General features: G+C 48.6%; 2 protein-coding genes across 2 annotated transcripts in view; both read right to left on the bottom strand.

Annotated features, from left to right (window-relative positions):
• Positions 1-613: 613 nt before the first annotated feature.
• On the bottom strand, positions 614-13,619 carry CFAP20 (cilia and flagella associated protein 20). Its single transcript, XM_079799544.1, has 6 exons — positions 13,302-13,619; positions 4,051-4,130; positions 3,013-3,124; positions 2,115-2,303; positions 1,717-1,827; positions 614-1,015 (listed from the first exon to the last, which is right to left on the bottom strand). Exons 1-6 carry the CDS (start codon positions 13,383-13,385, stop codon positions 1,010-1,012), a joined length of 582 nt encoding a protein of 193 aa, XP_079655670.1. The 5' UTR covers positions 13,386-13,619; the 3' UTR covers positions 614-1,009.
• Positions 13,620-19,532: 5,913 nt separating this feature from the next.
• The window catches only part of CSNK2A2 (casein kinase 2 alpha 2), a gene marked incomplete at its 5' end in the record, with an annotated part of 38,233 nt that continues 34,620 nt past the window's right edge, over positions 19,533-23,145 (bottom strand). Inside the window, 1 exon segment of the mRNA XM_079799894.1 lies at positions 19,533-21,315.

Raw genomic sequence — 23,145 nt, 5'->3', positions numbered from 1 at the left:
GTAATCACTGCGCTAGTTGTGTGTCCTTCAAGGTCATCTAGGTACAGCTACATGTGCTCTTGTCTGCGCCCAAACTGCTCCCCAGGCGGCATGATCCACATGTAGAGCTGTAGCCGAAGGGTTTAACTTCCATAAATTAGATTACTTGTCTAAGCGAGCATGTCCCAGAGTAAGTGTGAGTGGGCAAGTGGTGGGAGGTTTCAGTTCTCTCATGTGATCTGTGCTTAAAGAAGCCACTTTCCCCAAAGCCCCTAAGTCAGGCGGGTACTTCCTGTGGACCTGAGTAGGGAGGTGGTGCCCGCTCCAGCACTGGGGCGCTGCTGCACCGGCTGGTACAGAGGCAATGGGACTAGATGTGCTTGGTCTTCAGTGACTCAGGACCCAAGCCCAAGAAGATGCCTCTCTTAGTCCTGCACCATTCCTGGGTTTTTCCACTTGTTCATCTTGAAAGTTGTTCCAAGTCAGTATCTACAGATCAGTCTTGCTCTAAGCGCTCACTGCCAGCTACTGCACAGCACGAATGCATGGGCCGGTCTTTGGAAAGAGTTCTATTTTCATACCACAAAGAAAAGAGAAATGTCACCATTAAAAAGACACAAACTAAGAACAAACGTACAAACCAAGAATATAACATTTTATTCATTTCCAGATTATGAGTATTACAAGCATATACATATATTTAGATAATATATAAAACAAAGAACAAACCATAGAAAGAGATTTTGGTCTGAAATGGACACCTTTAATTCTGTAAGCTCATGGTAAGGTATCTCCCACGCGCTGGGGTGGCAGCGGGATAAACGCCAGGAGCCCCGCATCCCCACTGTACTTACGATGCATTACGTACGGCATGGTCACTGTGTCCGCGACAAGGGACACCAAGGAGTAGACAAAAGAACCACAGCACAGCGAACTAATAGAAATATTTGTTTTTCTGCATTGTCCTCCAGATAGTTTCCTTTAAAACTAAGAGTCGGGTCCAGGGTCTATCCCTTGAGTTGCATTCCAGTTATTGCTGAAGGAGAAAAAAGAGGCATCAGTTCAAGTTATCAGAAAAAGATGGTCAGTGCCCTGATCCCCTAGCTCTGGCAGAGGATGCTAAGCTGCAGGAAATGACACGTCAGCAGCAGCAGGCAGGTAGCGCTGCCATCGTGTCAGAGGAGAGAGCAACGGGCTGATAAAAGAGGTTCAATGGACCCTGGCCAGTTTTCTCAGTCGTTAAGAGTGTTGGCCTGTGGATCAAAGGGTCAATGGTTCGATTCCCAGTCAAGAGCATGTACCTCAGTTGCGGTTTAATCCCCAGCACTGGTCGGGCATGTGCAGGAGGCAACCAATTGATGTGGCTCTCTCACATCGATGATTCCCCCCCCCCCCCCCCCCCGCTCCCTTCCTTTCATTCTCTCTAAAAATCAATGGAAAACATATCCTCCGGTGAGCATTTTTAAAATAGAGGTTTGATGGGGTGCCTGTGACTCCCTGCACCCCGAACCCCCAGGAGGGGCAGGATCACCTGAGGAGCGGAGGAGCACAGCAGAACCCTCCCCAGGCTCATTCCTGACTCAGTGCTGACGGTGGGGAAGACTTAGGTCTTAGGACGGAAAGGCTCCCCATTCTCCATGTCAACGCAGAGGCCGTGCAGCCGACCCAGGCAGAGCGCTTTCCAGGACACAGCCTCCCGACCCACCGCCGGCCCTCCTCAGGGTCCCGGCTGCTTACCTTCCCCTTGTTCTGAACTGGGAGGTAGAGTTTGAACTCCGCTGGCAGTTCATCTTCTGAGTACAGTCTGTCTGAGAAGTAAACCCGGCGGATGCGGCAGTTGGCGTGGATCTGTGGGCGCCAGGCTTACTTTGAGAAACTCAACGTGACTGTCCTTCATCTCCCGGTCCTCCTAGGGCTCCCCCACCCCACGGTGCTGTCGCAACATCACCCCCTTGGCCTGGGGTGGATTCTGACAAGAGGGGATTTGCTCGCCATATTCTCCCGCTATCTCTAAGCAGAACCCCCTGCACTTGGGGGCCTAATCCAGAAACCCACTCTTCTGTCGCGTGGGACCCAAGCCAGTGACAGAGCATCCCCCGTCCCATGTGGGCTCCATCTGGACAAGGGCCTGGCACCTGCACTCTCAGGGTCTCGATGTAGTTGGTGCCGTACGCCCGCCGAGTAAAGTCCGACAGGTTGAACTGAATCTGGTTCCAGCCGTCATCCAGCCGCATGGGCATGGTGCAGATGAAGGGTTTGACCCGGGTGGTGCTCTGGTAGTTACTTGCCCGAAATCGCCGGCGCACATTTTTGTCATCTAGTACCTGTGAAATGGAGACAAGAGTCACGCTCCCTCCACCCTGGAAGAAGCTAGCAATCTGCGTAAGGCAAGGACCTGAACTTCCACAGCCCTGATTCCCAAGGCTGAGGCCCAAGGGAGGATAAACAGACCAGACACAGGTCACACTGGATGCAGATGGCCTGGAAGGAGCAAGTTTATCTTATTTGTTGCCAAGACAACACCAGCTGCTTATGACATATGACACACCCACCCACCAGGCTCTCAGGCCATAGAATGACTTCATAAACATTCTTCCCTTTGAAAATAAAAAATACTAGAAATAGCGTGGCCAATGTTGCTTAGTGGTTGAGCGTGGACCCATGAACCAGGAGGTCATGGTTCAATTCCCAATCAGGGCACATGCCCGGGTACAGGCTTGATCCCCAGTAGGGACGTGCAGGAGGCAGCCACTAGAATAGAGACCAACAATCACCCAGTATTTAAATGGTTACTCCCCAAATGAACACTGCTCTAATCCTTAAGTTTTGAAATCTTATTGCTATAATTAAATTTACTGTGTTTCTTTAAAAATTCGGCATTAAATTATGATTACTAATACCAAGTGTATGTCAAAATAATAAGGGCTGAATCAAGTTTATGGCACAGGCAGAAAAGAAGACATTGTCCTACAGGCTGACAGGACACCTCTCTGGCACAGCCAAGAATATGTACATTCACGTGCACACACTTACCTGTACTTCAAAAGTAAAATATTTCTTCAGGTTTTTAATAATCATGACAAGGAATGGAAGTTTAATTCCCAATGTCTTCTTTGGGTCTGCAGGACACGTGATGTATGTGGTGCTGTAGAGAAGGAAATGCCAATAAACACACTACTGATCTTTTCCTCTGTATACGCACAGCAACAACCCACGGCCCAAGAGGGTAAATCAAAAGACAGCTCTACAAGTTCCAGATACATCAGCCAATTAAGCCCTCAACCTTTAGTCAGCTAATGCTTTAAAAAAAGCTGGACTCTGGCCCTGGCCAGGTGGCTCAGCTGGTTAGAGCATTATCCCGTACACCAAAGGGTTGAGGCTTCGATTTCTGGTTAGGGAACATACTTGTTGCAGGTTTGATCCCCAGTCGGGGCGTATACAGGAAGCAACTGATTGATGTGTCTTTCTCACATCGTTGTTTCTCTCTCTCCCCTTTCCTCTCTCTCTAAAAATCAATAAGAACATATTCTTGAGTAATTTAAAAAAAAATATGCTGGACTCTGAAACAAAAGCTCAACACAGGACTAGACACCAACAATAAAATACCTGAAAAGCAAAACCAGACCAGTGGATCTGAGGCAGTCCTTCCAGTGAGAGAAGATCTCTTCTGGTCCAAGAGAATCAACAAATGATAGAAAGCCAAAACTAAGACCATTTTGGCACCAAAGCCCACAGTGGCCACCCCCAACACACACACACACCTTGGTTAAATATTAGTAATATCTAATACTTGCACAGCGCTTAACATGTGCTAAGCAGATTCTAAGTGTTTTATCCACATTCACTCATTTAATCTGCACAATAACCCTTCAGGAAAGATGTACTGTTGTTATCCCCATTTTACAGATGAGGAAACTAAGGCCAAGGAGACTGAGTAACTTGCCAAAGTAAACTCTTAAGTAGCAGAGCTGGATTCACACCAGGTGGCCTGACCAGACAGCCTGTGCTTTCACCTCCATGAGTTACCGCCTCCTTGGAGTACAGTGTCCCTAGGAAAAGAGTTCAACCTACCTGACATTTGTTCCTTCAATCTCTAGCACCAGGGACTGGATGTCATTATCAGTGATTCTTTTGATGTGACCATTCCGCACCTATAAGGAAGAAAATTAAACTGATTAGTATTGAAATATTTGGCAACAACTTTAAGATTCTGAAGGCTGAATGGGACCATTTAAAGAAAACCACAGTGGCCCAGAGGGGGATAATACGGAAGTTTGTGACATGCTATGTTGAAGCTTATATGTAAGTAAACCATGCTATTACTGCTATGCTGGGTCCCCTCAATCACCACAGGAATCACAGGGAACTCAGCAACCTATAAATCAGGATAAATTTCTTCCCGAAGAAATCAACTCCATTCATTCGGCTAACATTTAATGAGCTCCTACTATGCATTAGAACATTCCTATACATTCTCTCACTTAATCCTTCCCACAGCAACAACAAAAATCACAAGGCAGGTGGCACTGTTTCCCCTTTACACATGTGGACATCGACACCCAGGAGTGCAGATGTCCGCTCCTAAGTCAGAGGGTCAGGACTGCCGACCAGGCCGGCCACTGCCCCACGCTGCCGAAAGGCCAGGGGCTGAGTGTCACTGAGGAGGGGCAACCAGAACATGAGCGCTACTCCCCCAGGTTTACGCCTACTTCATGCTTCCTTATCTTCTCTTCCCTTAGTTTCTACTTTTTCAAGTACGAACTCAAGTCCCATCTGTGCCCCACACAGAAGCCTTCATTAGCATTTCCAGCCCACACTGACCTCTCTGACTTGTTTTCCTGGCTTAAAGAGCCCACACTACACAATTCAGCTCTTCATCCTACGTTGTTTTGTATTTTTTTAAATTACTTTATTGATTAAGGTATCACATATTTGTCATCAAACCCCCCCCCATTCCCATCCCAAACCCCCCCACACGCATGCCCCCATCCCCCTGTTGTCCGTGATCACTGGTTAGGCTCATATGCAAGCACACAAGTCCTTTGGTTGATCTATTGTTTTGTATTTTTTGCTGCATACGTAGGAGGTATATGAGGGAAAGGAATCAATATTCCATACAGGTGTCTCCTCTCAAAATATTTAGGAAAGAATTACCTTCAAGCAATCAACTCTTAAGCACCTAATATGGACAGAGCAGAGATGTGCAAAGATACCTCAGAGACAGGGCTGGACTGCTAGGGCTGAATATATTAACACATGAAAAGGACCCACCAGCTTTAGAGCAGGACTCATCAAAAAGACAAACGTGGTCTTTTTCTAGGGACAGTGAGGATGGGCTGTGTTGGGCTGTTTGACGAATTCAACGATTGTCATTTGGCTTCCCATTAGATTCACATAAGGGAGAGAACACAGGGTCCAGTCTGTCTGATAGTTGTATCTCTGTATCTCTCTCTCTCTCTCTCTTTTGTTAATCCTCACTTGAGGATTCCCCCCCCCCCCCCCCATTGATTTTAAGAGAGTGGAATGAAGGAGGAGAGACAGAAACATCAATGTGAGAGAGACACATTGATTGGTTGCCTACAGTAAGCGCCCCAACCAGAGCTGGACAAGCAACCTGCAACCCAGGTACAGGCCCTTGACCAGAAATTGAATCCCTGACCCTTCAGTCCACGGGCCAACGATCTAACCACCGAACTAAACCAGCCAGGGCTAATAGTTGTCTTTTTCAACATAGGTTATTAATAATATGTCATTCTATTTTTAAACATCAGTCTCTGAGCTCTGTTACTGTGAACTTGATCCACTCGTGGTGTGCTTGGCATTCCTCAGGTGACATCTGATATCACTGACCATCTTTTTCTACAAGTTGCAACTGAGTCTTATCTTCTCAAAAAAGTATAAACTCAGGGGTAGGGACCAAGTATTAAGCATCATTTGTATCTTCCACAATGCTTAGTACTGTGCTAGGCATACAGTAAGCACTCAAATATTTGCTGACTTCTGGACTTTGTCACTCTAAGAGCTGGCACATATGAATAGTTTCAAGAAGAATTTTAAAACATTCCTGGATAACATATCCACCATGGACTATTACAGGAAGCCAGAGATCCTGGGTACATCACACCACAGAGCCCAGGAGGCTGCCAGCGGGAATGCTTTCCCACAAATCACCTTTTGGTGCCCACTGTCAGAGACAGACTGCTGGGTGGACAGGCCCAGATCTCTGCCAATGTGGCATTTCTTGGTTCTCAAGACACAAATGTCACATTGAAGTGCTTCTCAAACAAAGCTGCTGACACCCAATGCCCTCCTGCTTCGGATTCTAGGCCGCTCTCCAAGGAGATTAAGAGCACAAAGGCTTGGATCTGTGTAGCATATGCCACCACTGCCCACCTCATTCCCCACAGGAGCCCTCCCATCCCAGTGGCGATGGTCCTCTAGTTGCTGGCCCACAGCTGCTGGGGAAAAGCAGGCCGTGTGGTGAAGGAGGACTTAGGAAATTATTTCCAAATCATGTGATGATAAGAGCTGGCAGTATTCCAACAAGATGCAAACACCAGTTCTGTAACATACCGCTAATTATTCCCTGTAATCTAGCTTCATTCTTACCTAAGGCAACATTCAAACAGATGATTAAACTGAAAGGATTAAGTATTGAGTGCCCATGGGCTACTATTGCTAAAGTGCAAATTGTTGCAATTTATCCAACATTGTTTGAAAGCACTGGCCTCAGATCTTACCTCCCCAAGGCCTTTCAGGCCATCCCTCAGCTCCAGAAAGCCTCGCCGGGGCTTCACAGGGCAGGAGCACAGGGCAGGAGCGAGCCCAGGGCAGGAGCATTAGGGAAGCTGCCTCTATCCATCTCCGTTTCCAGCAGGCGACTTCACTGGAACAAAGCTGACTATTCGGGTTTCCGCAGAAGAAAACAATGCCTTACACTGCGTGCAGAAGCCGCAGGCTGGAAGCACAGACAGACTCTGTATGGGCATCTGTATGGGCATCCTCTGCTGCTGCCCAGGACACAGCTCTTAGTGCGACTTTCAATGACTTCCTAGAGAGAACTTTCTTTCAGCCACATAGCAACAGCCACACTCGCAAACTTACTTCTTACAAAATTAATGTGGCCCCCAAACAAGAGAACTCAGAGGAACCAAGGCAGCTTTTTTGAAGGAATGCCTATCAGTCTCTAGAGTTTTAGCCTGGCTGGTGGTGAGACAAGCTAAGTAGAGTTTTGCCCAAGGAGCAAGCTCAGGCCTCAAAGAAGAAAAACACAGTATTCTCACACCCCAAGCTGCCAGCACTATGAAATCAAATTATGTTGATCTGTTAGTGAATTATGATTTTTTTCCCTTTATTTAAGTTCAAATACAAATTCATGGGGGGGGGGGGAGAGTAGAGGTTGATGGAGGTGCAATTAATCAGAGATATGAGCACTCCCCAACCTCTTCTCTAGGCTCTAAAACTAGGGTGGCAAGGGGAAGGCGTGAGGGGCAAGCTTCCTAACCCCGGCAATCTGGCTCCTGTATACTGCAAGGTCTTCCAGGAAGCAACCCCCTCCTCAGTCCAGCTTCTGACAAACACCGATAACAAGACACACGGCCTCAGAAAGCAGCAGCTTCCTTTCCGTAGCCCCTTCCAGGGCAGAGGTCGCTAGGCAGGCTGGCTTTGAAATGAAGATAAGATGAACCGGTCAGCATTTACTGCTCATGGTGGAAGCAGGTTTTCTTTTACTTCCCTCTCTAAATTAGAAAGTGCCAATTATTTGTGACATTAATTCTTTTTTATTTCATAACACATTCCCACTATCAAAGTGTGGCCTACACGTGTTTTATTCTCCCAAAAATAAATAAGTATTTAATAAATAAGATTCCCCAATCTTACATTTGTTAAAAGTTCATGAACTCCCCAAGCTATGAGCTGGAGGTACTTTAGGAGCCTCAGAACCCAGGCAACTGACAACTGCAAGTCGAAGTGGTTCTCGGCCTCTGCGGCCACCGGGAAGGGCACCATCAAGCCCTTCTGGCAATCACTCTCCCAGGCTTTCCATCGTTGCTGGGGCAACTAATAAGCAACACTGACTTAAGCCCCAGGGAGGAGGGTCAAGCTGAGGGGGAAATACTACTGAGAGGAAGCTGGCCAAGTTCTGTATTTCTACAGGTGCGTTAAAAATAACACAGGAGTGGTTTCCATTTCCTACCCCCCACCCATTTCTTTTTTTTTTTTTCTGGTTCCACCCACTTATCCTGGCAGACAGCTGAGCCCCCAGCCATCTGGTATCCTAGTCTTAATGACACATGTTCCAATTTACAGTAAGCCATTAGCGCTGTCCGTTTCAGCAAAACCAGCTCTGTTAGGGGCTGGGCTCCCTCAGAAAACGGACGGAGGGAGACCTCTGTGGGGAGAGCTGGGCATAGCTCCGACGCAAGGCCTCGGCTTCCCGGGCTCCAGTGGGTCACTTGGCAGGGGCAATCCAGACAGCAGCCGGGCAACTCAGGGCGCCTACAACAAACCCTGAGCTAAAGTAAGGGCAGTGGTGTGCACTGTTAACCAGTATCTTTGTAACAGCGCCTCCACAGGGCAAGTGTAACTAAAACCAGGTCTTCGCCCAATGTAGGAAAAGCTATTACTCAGAACAATGAAGAACACCATCAGACTGACCCAGGGAGAGTCTGAAAAAAGAGTTTCCCTACCTTCATGTCCAAATGCTGTCAATTCTACTACTGGAAATTGCATCAGTTTAACATGGACCAACAAGATTCACTCATTACAAACTGGGGCGCGGGAGCTTTTTTCTGGAGACTTCGTTCACTTTTAAATTAGGAACAGGAAATGAGAATCTAATACCATCCAGCAACAGCCACAGAAACTCTGGTTCTAATATTTAGTTTGAGAATAGGGGAGGAGCAGCAGCTGAGAGAGAGCCGAGGTGACAGGAGACAGATGGAGAAGCCTGTATGAATTAACATTCTCACCTAATAGGCTTTTAGGATGTTACCAGTAAGGACTGAGAATGATGTTCACACAGGCCATAAGTGGGAACAAAACCTCCTGGTATTTTCTTTACAAACCCAAAGTAAAGTTTATAGTACACACAGGAGTCCTTTAATCAATGTAATACTTACTAGGCCCAGAAATTAGGGAAACCTTAAGAAACCCCTAATTTCTCCTAAACTCTTGGATTGAAAAATTGCAAAGCTTATTAGAAAGCTTCCAGTCTAGCCAGGAATACAGATCTTAAGAAGCTAATTTTCAGTGTGACTGAGGGCTCTGGCCGGGTAGCTCAGTTGGTTAGAGCATCATCCCGATACACCAGGATTCTGGGATCTACCTCCTGTCAGGCACATAAAGAAGCAATGGAAGTGCTCTAGCTGGTTTGGCTCAGGGGATAGAGTATTGGCCTGTGGACTGAGAGGTCCCGGGTTCGATTCCAGTCAAGGGCATGTGCTGGATTGTGGACTTGATCCCCAGTGAGGTGTGTGCAGGAGGCATCCAGTCGATGTTTCTCTCTCATCGATGTTTCTAACTCTCTATCCCTCTCTCTTCCTCTCTGTAAAAAATCAATAAAATATATTTTTTAAAAATAAAATAATAAAAAAATTTAAAAAGCAATGGAAGAATGCATAAATAAGTGGAACAACAAATCAATGTTTCTCTCTCTCTCAAAACAATACATTAAAATGTTTTAAAAAATCAAGTGTGATTGAGTATGATGAAAAGGAAGGAGAAATTCTGCAAGGGGATGGCAATTAACCCCAGGGAGTGCTTGTAAGCTGTGACCTAGAGACTACAGTAGAGGTGGAGGCACAGGTCCCAGCAGAGGGACCAGCAAATACAAAAGCTTGAATGAAGGTGAGAGAGAACAGGGCTCCTTTCAGTTCAGTAGGTTCAGTAGACGGGAGCCCAGGGCAGGTGAGCCCGGGACAGGTGAGCCTGGAGAACTAGGTAAGCAGGCACTAGACCATGCTAAGGGTTTTGGACTGGGAAAGCCATGGTATTCTAATTTCAGAAGTCTGGGCTTCCTCCTCCTCAACATCTGAATACTGAGCTCAAATATAAACCTTTTTACTCTTGTGCAAACCCCATAGTTTCCCACCCTATTTAATACTGTGTGCCATAACTCTGTTGCTAAGCATTTCATATACATCTTCATTTAATCTCCATAACCACGAGAGAGAGGTGGCTTTATTGTAAGGTGAGAAAACTGAGTAGTTAAGCACTTGCCCAAGGTCACACAGCAGAGGACCTGAGACAGAGCCAGGCCACAAATCCAAGGTGCCTGATCACACTCCAGCACTGGGGTTTCAAGGTCAGAGACTATTCCTCCCCTTTAGGAACTTGTAGTCTACAGCGAGATACCTCACTTAAGCTCTCAATGAAATAATGTTTAAGTTGAGATTTGAAGGATGAGAAGGGGAGAGAGGCTGTGAACCTCAAAGAGTGGGATACAAATGTAACCACACCCACAAATATAGAGTTTGCAAATTCACGGGTATTTTGAATATGACATTCACTCCTCACATTCATAAGGAGACACAGAGCCTAAACAAAAACCAAACCTAATTTTTCCAAGATTCTTCTTTTTTAAAAAAAAAATATTTTTATTGATTTCAGAGAGGAAGGAGAGGGAGAGAAATGGAGAAACATCAATGATGAGAGAGAATCATCAATTGTCTGCCTCCCGCACGCCCCCCACTGGAGATCAAGCCCACAACCTGAGCATGTGCCCTTCACCAGAATCAAACCAGAGACCCTTCAGTCCACAGGGCGACACTCTATCCACTGAACCAAACCGGCTGGGGCAGATTATTCTTCGCAGAAAACAAATCACAGGAATTCTCTCTCCATAAATTAGGGAAGGAAAATAGTAAAATTTTGGGAAATCAAAATAATAATGGAAAATATGCACTAGAGCCAATATGATGTACCTATTGGCAAAGGTTAGGATCATTTTGTTGTTGTTAATCCTCTCCCAAGGATATTTTTTCCATTGATTTTTAGAGGAAGGGAGGGGGAGAGACATAGAGAGAGAAATATGAATGTAAGAGAAACAAAGCTGGCTCGTCGCACACACCCCAACCGGGGGCTGGGGATGGAGCCTACAACCGAGGTATGTGCCCTTGACTGGAATCAAACCAGAGACCCTACAGTCGGAGGACCAACACTCTAACCACGGACCCAAACTGGCTAGGGCCAGGGTCATTTCTTGATCAATGTGAACACTCCTTTCTTTTCTCCATCAAGTTTTGCCCTCATCCCCAGCAGGGAAAATACTTCTCGAACTCTGTATCTCCTCAAATCTACACAATGCCTGTCACCTGGCTGTTGTTCAATAAATCTTTGATAAGTATATCAACTCCCAGGGTTCTCTGGACCAAACTGGATTCCCAACACTTCCTGAGGACTTTATAGTATAGCCAAGAGAAGGCACACATACAACGAAGCCCGTGAATCTGGCCCCAAACTTTCTCTTTTTCTCCCTTTCCTTCCCTTGCCCCAGGGGAAGAATTTTGCTTAAAATGAGTGGTCTTCTATAGTTTTCTTTGCCAAAATTTACTCCATGTACTCTACCAATCGATCTAACAACGTTTTCACATGTTTATGTCATTAGGGTACCATCCGACCTCTAGTGGCGTTGTTAAGGGACACGGTGCGCCATGGTTACTTTGCTTCTATGTATCACGTGTAAACATGTTGACTACCCAAAAAGCTGCATCAGAAAAATAACTACAGAAGATCAAGCCCAGAAGGGTTAAAATGGGCAACTCTAACCCAAGTTTCACTTCACAGAACTGCTGAGGTCCCGAGCACTGAATTCTCTCAGTGTAAGTTCTGGCCTGCCCTGAAAACCTCTCCTCCTCCATCACGTCCCATTTTCTATCTCCGCTGCCTGATACTGGCACTTGGTTACAATCCCAAGTTCGACGGGCACACAAGGCCACTCTCCCGGTAACTAAGTCAAGCCACAGCGGAGAAGCCTTACAAAGTTCTCACAGTTTCCTGGTACCCTCGCTGCGGGTTCTCTTCGCAGAGCGTATGATGTTTTATTCCAATGTGAACAAAAGCGTGCAACTGAAAACCTTAGCGACGTGGGGGAAAGGTTAAGGAACTGCTTTCCTGTGCCACACGCTGGGCATCAGCTCTCGACTGTGGGTCGCATCACTGCGGAAGGGCAGCGCTGGTCCGATTCCCCTCTTCCGCACGAGGCCCAAAACGCGTTCTATTCCAGTCTTTCAGCTACGTTACCAAAAGGACATTGTGAGCCCACCACCTGGAAGCTGCTTGCAGAAAGCAGGACTCCCCCATGGCAACAGGCAGAAGGCGGTCCACGTTCCCTCCCCATCTCTATGCGGCCCGAAACGCTCACCAGCGGGCAAAGGAAGACAGAAAGGTCGTTCAGAGATGAAATCCCAAGCTCTTGGCTTCATCACCAATAAACTTCTTCCTCAGATTATTCCCCATTCATTCTCCCCTGAGGAGAGCGGCGCTGTGAGATCCTAAGTGCCAACCTTAACTTCTATGAAGAAAAGGGTACAGCTAGCAGCTGACGGTTAGGGGATTTGCATGAGACATGAAATATCAGGGTAACAAAATGCAGACCAACTCTCAGGCTGCCAGACACACACGCCCCCTACTCCACCCCTCCCAAGAGTGGACGGGGCCATCGCTCCTGGGGTCAGGGACAGGGCCATCCTGTGGGTGCCTGAAAGAAAGACCAGGAGGCTGGGACGGGGCTGTGAGCTTATTCGTGCAGACAAGACTGGATCACCACTCTGACATTTCCCTGCTGGAGAAGTCAGGCACTGGAGGGGAGGCAGGGCACAGACCCCCCCCCCCACCCCCCTCACCCCGAGTGTGGAGCAGGTGCCACAGTCTGACCTGCTTGGAATCAGCAGAAGGGAGGGGGCAAGCGAAGGAAGCCCAAACAGAACTGGTTCTGGAACAAAGGCTCCGTGTCTGGCGCCCAGCACAGCGCCTGGCACCAGGCAGGCTATCAGTCAGTATCTGTGAAATCCGGGAACAGCAGCTGCTTTCATCTGTACGTTTCCAAAACAACCTCCAACAAGTGTATGCCTTTCGTGTAGCGATGGGGGCACCCAAGCTCCGAGGAATGGACTGACCAAGTCAAGTCTGCGGCGAGGAACCCCTGACCTAACCACACACACCTCGGCCCCCGGACACCTAGACCCCAGCCACTCCCGCCCATAGGGACCTCCCGGCTGCTTACACGACGCCCCACCCCACCGGCCTGGCCTCCCCGAGGCCCCAACTCGACACAACTACCCGCCCCCCTGCAGCCCGCCCCGCCGCCCCCAGCCCCTGACCTTCTTGTCCCAGATCTGCAGCGGCTTGCTGCCGATGCTGTAGAGGATGGAGAGGAAGCCGCTCTGGAACGTGTTCTTGAACATCTCGCAGGCGGCCTTCTCCTCGGCCGCGCCGGAGCGACCCGGATACGGACCCCAAGTGGCGAAGGTGAAACAGGGGGGGCCGGCCCTGGCACGAACAAGGGACGCTGAGTGACTGACCTCGGGGTCGACAGCCACCTACCACCTGGACTCGAGACGCCACGTCCGGGAGTTTCCGCTCCCACAAGAACCAGGCCAGCCCAGGACGGAAACCACAGCAACTGCCGCCCGCGCCGCGCTCCCTGCCTTAAATGGAGGCGACGAGCCACCCGTAGCGCGACGTGGATTCCTCCGCCCACTTGAGCCCGCCCCCTTGGAGCGCGGAGCCAATCCCGTCGTGGGGATCACGGGCTTCCTGTTCCTTCCGCCCTTCAGCCCCGCCCTAGTCCCGCCTCCTCGTGAAGAGAACTCCTTTGCCAAGGGACTATTTTTCTCCGTCGTCATCTCAGAGCTTTTGGAAGCGTAAGGAGACGTGACTATAGAATGTGGTTTCGACACTTGCGTGGTGTCATGGGAACCTGGAGGGGGGGTGGGGTCAGAGGGCGTGAGGACAAGGCCCCGCCCCCTGAGGAGCGAGGAGGAGTTACAAGCGCAGAAGAAAAGTGGAGAAAGGCGCTTGGGGTGAGGTGCTTACCTGGAATCCTGCCATGCCAAGTCAGCTTGTTGGCTGAGTCCAAGCTAAGGCTGAAGCAGCTAACCTGTACTGAGCAGTAACTGTACTAAGCGCCATTGCTTCATTGCTTTCATTGTTAACAGGGTTGCTGTGAGTACACCACATATACATGGATATGTGGGATGCAGTCAGATACTTTGAGGAAAATATATCGCCTTAAATGCATTATTATTATTAGCAAACAAGAAAACTTGAACATTCAGATAAAAGCAGAACTTAATAAAATGAAACAAAATAAAACCAAGTTGGTTGAGTAACAGCTGAAGTTTTTGTTAAAAAAACATCAATACTCAGCACAGTTTAAAAAAAAAAGACATAAAATAAGCTATGGTATTTCGTGTGGGTAAGATATCTGAAATGGTGGAGATCACTCACTGAGCATCTACCTAAATATTATACTCCGTGCCCAGGCCTGTGCTGGGTATTGTGGCTGACAGGAAGTTTGCAGCTAACTTCATCCTCATAATCCTATCTAATAAAGAGGGAATATACTAATTGACCATCACTCCATCACAAAGATGGCTGCACCCACAGCTGAGGGAAGGAGCCTTAACGAGCAATCAGCAGGGACCTGAGGCTACACCCTCCCCTGCCCCTGTGGGGCTTGACAGGGGACCTCAGGCCCTGCCCCCCGCCCTGGTGTCAGGCTGGGGGACCTCAGGCCGAGCCTCCTGCCTTGGCACCAGGCCAGGGGACCTGAGGCCACGTCCTCCCCGCCCCGCCCCGCAGGGCTTGACAGGGAACCTCAAGGTGCACTTCCCATCCTGGTGCTGGGCTAGGGGACCTCGGGCTGCTCCCCCCGCCCCAGCGCCAGGCCGGGGGACCTCAGGCTGCACCCCCTGCCCCAGCACCAGGCCCGGGGACCTGAGGCTGCACCCCCCTGCCTGGTAGGGCTTGACAGGGACCTCAGGCTGTGCTCCCCACCCAGTGAGGCTTGACGGGGGACCTCAAGGTGCACCCCCAGTGCTGGATCAGGGGAACTCAGGCGGCGCCTCCTGCCCAGTGGGGCTTGATGGGGGACCTGAGGCTGCACTCCCCTGCCAGTGGGGCTTGACGGGGTACCTGAGGCTGCGCCCCACCCCCCCGCCTGGCAGGGCTTGACAGGGGACCTCAGGTCATGCCCCCCACCCAGCGGGGCTTGACAGGGGATCTCAGGCCATGACCCCCACCTGGCGGGACTTAACAGGGGACCTCAAGGCACGCCCCCCACCCCATCTGGGGGACCTCAGGCCACGCCCCCCATCCTGGCGCCAGGCCAGAGGACCTGAGGCTAAGCCCCCTGCCTGGTGGGGCTTGGCAAAGGTGGGACTGGACGGGTCTGGTTCTAGCCCAATGAGGGGGGGGGGACTGGATCTGGGTTTCACGCGATTTTGAGGTGCATGTGGGTGGGCGGGGACTTGACTCTGGGTCCCCCTTTTAATGTGCTCAAATTTCGTGCACCGGGCCACTAGTAGTTAATAATAGCTAACATCAACTGAATATTTGTTATGTGTCAGGCACTATACTAAGCGCCTTAGCCTTTATTAAACCATTTAATCCTCACAGCAACCCCGTGAACAACTGAGCCAGAATTTCCAGACATTGGTGGGAGGGAGGCCGGGCGGGCAGGGGGGGGAGACATGGATTGTATTACAGTAAAAAGTCAAAACATTTTATATGAAACTGTTATTTTTTAATTATTTCTGGGGACTCTATATACTTTAGGCCAGTGAACAATTTATCCCTTGATTGTTATTAAATTTCTCAAAATATCCTAGGGGGAAACGTGCTTAAGTGCCCTGAACAGATAGCCAGCCCATCAATGAGCAAGCTGATGGGGGAAATGAAAGTGCTTGCTTCTCCTAACGACTCATCCTCAGGGAGTGTCCACATGAACTGTGTTCAGTTCTTCCTTCTGTTAAAGGTCACAATTTATTGCGATCACAAGCCTTGGCTACAGTAAAGATTATTTGATGAAAGGGTTGGAGAACATGAATTAGTGTTCAGTGAACATGTTTTGCTCCAATTGTAGACTTGATCTTGGCATGCTTCTTCCAGCTGCAGCACCGCCATCATGACAGGCACACCATAAATGAATGAACAAACTAGAGCCGAATGTTCACTTTGACATTTATCTTCATTTCAAAAGTAATGTAGTCTGAAACACCCTAAAACTACAGATGTCACTCAAAGAAACACATGAAACACTACTTCCTCAAGATCGTTTTCTCTTCATCAACATGAAGATGCGTAAGGGCAAAACACAAGAAAAATCTTGCTAATAAGTTGCTTCCTGCAATAATTATACAAGCCAGTTTTTTAAAGTAATAAATGGAAAAAGCAGAACCTAATGAGGCAGCAAAATTACAATCTGGGCAGTAGGCACAGAAGCTCAACTGATACATATCAGGCCATTAAAAGTTGCAGAAAAGGTAAAGTAATTGCAGGAAGTGCAAGATAAGGGTGGTCTTGAGAACCCCATGACTACAAGAAGGGGTTTAATTTGTTAGCCTGAAGTGGGGGTCAAGCCATCACAGAAGTAGCATCCAGTCCTATGCCCAGCCCACAATCTCTGACCATGAACAAATCACAGTCCTGTGTTTGGATGGAATATGACATCTTGGTGGGGTGTCAAAATACACCAAGAGATTACAGCAAGTAAATCAAACCCATATCAGTAATCCATGTCAAATGAGGGAAACTTTCTCATTATTGTGACATTTTGTTTGTTATTAAAGATACTTGAAATATTTAAAATAACTTAAAGTATTAGAGGATCTGATACTTCCAATTTAATTTGAAATGCTTCAAGGAATTTGAAATTAGTTCTGTGGTTTTTAATTTTAAAAATGTCAAAGAAAATGTAATTAAATTTGTAAACAATGAATGTTTAAAATTTTTTGGTTTAGTGTTTGGATGCTTCAGAAGACTGCATCTGAATTTTGGTCTTTCATGTTAGCTATTGGAAATGTTTGTGCAAATCAGATTGAATGTGTGGGTGACTGAAATGTCTAAGGAAACTAGATCGTGTGTGTGAGCAATGTTTATGGTTTAACCCGTTACGTTTTTAATTAATCCAGCATTTGATCAAAGATTAAGCCAAAGTAAGTGTTCATATTTATATACAAAACCAACTAGTTTGTAGTGATAACAAGATTTATAAATTGATTCCAAAGAGACAAATGAGATTTTTCAATGTACAACTTTAATAACTGAGATATTTTGTAAAACATTAGCAACTATAAGAATCCTGTTCAGTGCACAAAAGCCCTGGTCAGATGCTACAACCCAGTGCACAGTGTCTGTTCACGTCCATCCAAACCCAGAAACTCGGAGCACCCAGCATCCGAGAGATGTGGGACTTGATACTGTAAGGCCAAATTTATTCTTCACCCCTCCTGGCTGATGGGGATGGGGAGAACAGCGATGGCTGGGGCATTCACCTGGCAGATGGGAGGACCCCCGAATCCAGTGGCTATACCCCAACACCACAGCCTTGACACCACCAAGTAAAGGAGCCAGCGGTGGGCAGATGAGGCTCTTTTGACTGTGAGAGTGAAGCTCAAATGGGACTCTGTTGGGCCCTTGCACATTATTGTTATTTTAAAATTGATTTTTAAACGTACACACAGCAAAATGCACTCTTTTTAGTGTGTAGTTTTGATGAAGGCACCGAGTCATAAAACCATTGCCGTGTGCAGGATTCAGAAGTTCCATTCCCCCCCCAGATTCTCTTCACGCGATCCCTTCGTAACCAGACCCTTTCCCCTCCTCCAACGCCCCCTGCACCCCTCGTGACCATGGATCTGTTCTCTATCCCTACAGTTCTGCCTTTTCCAGAACGTCATATAGATGGAATCGTTCAGTAGGTAAACTTTTGAGTCTGGCTTCTTAGCACAATGCGTTTGAAATGCACATTATTTTCACTGTTTGTGGAGTATTCCGCAAAGGGTTGCTCATCCATTCCACCGCTCAGGCCCCAATGGCCAGGGATGTTTTAACAAGTTGGCCGGCCCTCCGCATGCTTACTTTTGAAGGCTTCTCCACAGCCTTTCAAACACATTAAAAGGCAGCCATTTTCCAGATTCCAGATAACCCTTTTCTGTAACTATGAAAAGATCTTGAGAATTTGCTTTTGAACTTATTTGATTTTGTGATTGTCTGACTCTTCACTAATTATCATGAGAAAAAAATTAAAAAAAAAATATTTTATTGACCTTCCACAGAGAGGAAGAGACAGGGACAGAGAGCCAGAAACTTCGATCAGCTGCCTCCCGCACACCCCCCACTGGGGATGCGCCCGCAACCAAGGCACACGCCCTCGACTGGAATCGAACCCGGGACCCCCGAGTCCGCAGGCCGACGCTCCATCCACTGAGCCAAACCGGCCTCGGCGAGAAAAAAAAAATTTTTTTTAAACAAATATTGAATCTAACTATGAATGAAGTTCACAGGACTGGAAAGACATTTAATCATGTTTATTTTTATTTTGCAACTTTCTTATGTTAGAGCCAACACCGTTTTTTCGGGTCGAAAACATTTCTGTAGGCCCCTGGGAAGTCTTAGGCCCTGGGCACCATGCCCCAAATCTGACAGAACCCCACAAGGATTTCACGACTAAAGGCATCCCGGTTCCAACCCACACCAGTGAGAGAAGAGATGGAAGACTGCTTTCTCTGAATCATAACAATGCCCTTTCTTAAAAAAAATAAAAATCATATGGCACAGTAGTTCAAGTTTTTGAAGAGTTTATCTCACAAACATACATACTGTGTAAAAAAGTGTATGTGCAAATTTGTTCATCACAGCAATACTGACTGGTCATAGTACTGATAAGAGCCTATCCATAAGGAATGGCTGCCACAGTGGTACATCACATAATGGGAGACTATGCAGGCACGACAAGGGATGAGGTAGGTCTGTATGTGCTCACAGTAGGGATTTCACAATTAAGTAAAACCCTAACTTGCAGAAAAAGAATGTAGAGTCTGATTCCATTTCTGTAAAAATAAAAGTCACTGTGGTTTTGAAATGTTAGTAAATGCAGAGGGAACACACTGGAAGGTTTATGCCGAACTTCACCGTGGTCACCACGTTTCTGTATGCCTGTGCATGTGGGCGGGGAGAGGCTTTCGTTAGGTGCTTAGCTGTAACATGACATTGTTACCATGAGCGTCTATTACTTTTGTAATCGAGGAAACTCAGTATTACTTTAAACAACCCAGACACAAGCAGGACGACCGGAAGACATGACTTGACGTTCTGAATTTCTGAGCACATTATGGATGAGCAGTAGACTGCTCTTGAGTTAGCAGGTTCCTTGTCCCTTTTTTTCAAGGCCAAAACCACACACACACACACACACACACACACACACACACACAAAAAAAAAACCCTCCTCTTTCCTTCCTTCTACAACCACTCTCCCAACGAGCACATCCACAAAAAACAAGATTCTCTTGGTTGATTGAGGAGTTTCTGGAAAACAAGATGTCCACACCGAGAAGGGAAATTGGAGGACGAAGCTAGAGTTCAAGTTCTGCGTGGCATCTAAATAACTCCCAAGCCAACGGCCGTGTATCTGCTCCGAGGAGACCCTTCCTGCTGGCTGCAGGCCCTGCAACACCGCGGTCAGCACGGCGAGAACATGCTATGTAGAGAAACATGCACACACGAAGCACCACGTCCACAGGAGTTTCGGGGACATGCTCACTGCAGTGAGGTATTGAGATGCTGTCCCGGAGATCTGGGAGACCAACTGAAATTTGCAGAACCGTAAGTCCAAAAGGACCCATGAGAGAGACCGCGTGAGGACCCCAGGCCAGTGATGGAGCTGGAAAGTACTAGTCCATCCATTCGGTGCCCCGTTGGCCTCACTCGCTGGTGTCCAGGGGCACGCACGGTCTTGAGCTCCCACGCCCGAGGAACTGCTTGGATACGACAGAAGCTGGCCCAGGGGACACTGTGACCGTGACGGCAGAAGGCGTCTTTGCTTCCCCCCCATAATTGCTTCCAAAACTGTGAGTGTCCACACCTGGATTGCCAGTCACCTGTTCCGAACAAGCAGCAAAGACAGGAGAGAGGACATTGTGCGGACCAGGTAGCTTTTGTGGAGAACGGGGGTGGGGGGCATCCAGCCACCTGGGCATGGGGGTCTGCCTGTCGCTTCTGCTCTCTATAGGCGGTGCGAGGGCACAGGCCACCGCCAGACACCAGGCTGTGACACAGCTGTCCTAGGAGGGGAGGACTGAGGGAGCCAGGGAAGGCTCATTTGTAAAAACAGGTCGAGTTTGTTCCCTTGATAAATATAGCCAGTGCTTCCGCACCATCCTATCGATGCGACCAGAAAGAGCCCTGGGGTGGGGACCCAAGAGCCCGGCCCCTGCCCTGCCTCAGGACAGCAGCCTCCATCCTCCACGGTGAGATGCTATTTAAGGAGGGGGCTTGGGGAGAGGGAACAGGATTGGGAGGTGGAATAAATATGGAGACAGGAGCACAGGGAACGCCAGGGGCTAAGGCACCTGAATGACTTCACCGAAGCGGCACACCTACATCATGGGTCTCACCTGCTTTGCAAGGACCAGTCAGGGAGGCCAAATGCGTGTTTGAGGCAAAGCCTGGCTTTCTGGCCTCACAAGTCTCCTTAAATCAGCTGCCTCTTTCCCAGGGTGAGCTCAGCATCCCTCCTCAGCTTCTCATCTCCGTAGAGAGCATCCTGAGCACCTGCCTCTCGGCCTCTGGGACTGCCCCTCTGTCCTCTGGCCAGACCTGCCAACGATGCTCTTCTGTCAGCCGCCTGGCCATGGGTCTCGGTTAACAGCCCCTTCCATACTGAAAACTCTCCATACATTTCTTTTAAAACCTTTTATTCAATAATATATACTTTTAAAATTATAATATGTAACTGCCCATCATGCCGTATTAGCCCCCGCACCCCCGCTGCGGAGTCTGTGGTCTGCTGAAAACCAGGCGGCCACGGGACGCGTCCAGGGGCGCGGGGGGAGCGACAGTAACCAACAACCATTTTGCATACCCTTCACATTTCCCATGCTTTCTGGGTCAGGAGGAAGTCAACCGGAAGCCAAAGGCGTGGAAACCTTTTACATTCGGAAGTGAGGTTTGATATACGGTGGTGGGCTGCCCTTCAGTTGGTCTAGTTCGTGCTCGCCAAACCCGCCACCGTTTGTGTCTGCTCACGGCACGTGATCTCTCTACACACGTTAAGACGTTTGATTTGGTTCTTGTTCTGCTTATGGAAAAGTGAGAGGAACCGCAACAGACCTGGGGAAAGAGATGGGAGGAGGGGAGAGACGCATTAATCAATCTGACCGGGAGTGAGCACGGGCCTCCCTTGTCCGTGGCTCCCTCCTGGAGGGCCGGGGAGTGTGTGCAGGCTTGCCTTTCCCGTGCCACTTGGCGGAAAACCTAGTGAGGCCCTTTCCAAACTTCCTCTTCTGATCCCTATCAAGAGGCAGTCTTTGCACGGCCTGGTGTGAGAGCAAGGGGCAAGTTCTGGACACCACAGGGGTGACCGAGTCTCTTCGCCTCCTCTCAGGTCTGGGACGCTGACCCTTCTGTGGGAACCTCGCTACAAGGGGCGCAGGCCACTGGCCTCTGACGCCCCATCAGATCTGACCCAAGTTACTGAAGACAGCGTGGGACTAAGTATTTCTCTGTATGACAGAGAAAGGGCCAAGTCCACTGAAAAAGGGAACTAGCTCATACAGGGGTGAGCAAAGCAGGTTTACAGCTGTTCGTATGGAAAGACATGCAGGTCAGGGTTCCTAGGAGAGCTTTATCAGCGTCCAAAGAACGGCACAAGGGCAGTGTGCTCACAACTGCACACCTCCGTTTGCCCGCCCTGTATTTTTAACTCTCCCCTGAAAGCCTGGTCTGAAAACTGTTCCTCCTCCCATGTCCAGCACAGTGGGGGGGCGGGGGGGGGGGAGGCGAGATGCCAGCAGAATTTCTAAGAGTCTCAGGACGGCACCTCAGCCCCAGGGGAAGGACTGCGCATCTGGGCGGCGGGCACAGGATCATCGGTCCATGAACTCTTGGGGTAAAGAGCTCTACTGCTCAGTATTTGAGAGGCCACGTGGTGCATACGGATAAGAAATTAGTTTGCCTGTCAGCGCTTCAGAAACTGATTTCCAAGCATCCAACTCCACAGAGGGACCAGTCGGGGAGAAAAAGAACATTCATTAAAGACACCGCCATCTGCCAAACAGCAGCACATGCCCGCGAGTGCTGCAAGGAACGGGGTGGGGAGGCGTTTTAAACGCAGAGCACGGCCACGAAGGCTCAAGTTGTGGAATAAAACAGGTCAGCCCCAAGAAGCAGGTGTCTGAGGGGTGCAGCTCAGAAGCAAGAATCAAGAACCAGCAATATGTCCCCTCGCAGACACGCCTCCCGCTGTCTTCCCACCGAGGGGATTACTGCAACCACCACACACATCTCTGCAGTTCAAGGTTTACCCCTTCTCTCCCGAGACAGGAAACACAAGCTTAAGGTCCTCAGAGCAGGGGCTAGTCGCCCTCTTGGGAAGGCGGGTGACCAACGTTTTTATTTAGGCAAACAGGATTTCACAGGGCGTTTTTCTTCCCACTAAGGGCAGCAGCACAGAAACAGTACATCAGCCATCCAGTGATACAGAGGTGGCCACCACTGTGTCTGAGGTGGTCATTTGTAAGGATCGCCAGCCAGGCAGCGCTGCTTTTGGCATACAGAAGGCGAGTCGGCTCCAGGGTTCTTGATTTACCCAAGCTTTACACGGGGTGCCAAGGTTTCTGTCCCAACCTCTTAGTCACCATTCACAGCAAGAAAAGCCAGCAAGTGAAAAACGGTTAATTTATTGAGTCAATGAAAGGTGATTTTTTAAAAACAATCCTCAATACATGTAGTTCAGGAATTAAGTATCACATTTGTAGCACATTGTCGAGTCTCTACACAAAAGTACGCCCACCTGCACAGCCCCATTGCCTCACCTCACGGCCTGCGTGGGGCCGTGTTCATCAACACATCCATGTAGCTCAGAGCACGTTACCACTGGTTTTCTCAGCTGGTGTTTCCCCACCACCTCCCCGCCCCGTTCCCACCCTAAAGGCAGCACGT

Source organism: Cnephaeus nilssonii (assembly GCF_951640355.1).
Source record: "Cnephaeus nilssonii genome assembly, chromosome: 20".
Lineage (NCBI taxonomy): Eukaryota > Metazoa > Chordata > Mammalia > Chiroptera > Vespertilionidae > Cnephaeus > Cnephaeus nilssonii.
The sequence above is the reverse complement of the archived record's forward strand: the minus strand, read 5'-3'. Positions and strand labels throughout refer to the sequence as shown.

Excerpts from the sequence above, each read along its gene's own strand:
- CFAP20 (XM_079799544.1), bottom strand. The coding sequence starts at position 13,385 with ATGTTCAAGAACACGTTCCAGAGCGGCTTCCTCTCCATCCTCTACAGC. Across the intron at positions 4,131-13,301 it reads TGCAGATCTGGGACAAGAAG|GTGCGGAATGGTCACATCAA; the intron begins GTCAGGGGCTGG and ends TCTTCCTTATAG. Across the intron at positions 1,828-2,114 it reads TCGAGACCCTGAGAGTGCAG|ATCCACGCCAACTGCCGCAT; the intron begins GTGCCAGGCCCT and ends TGGCGCCCACAG.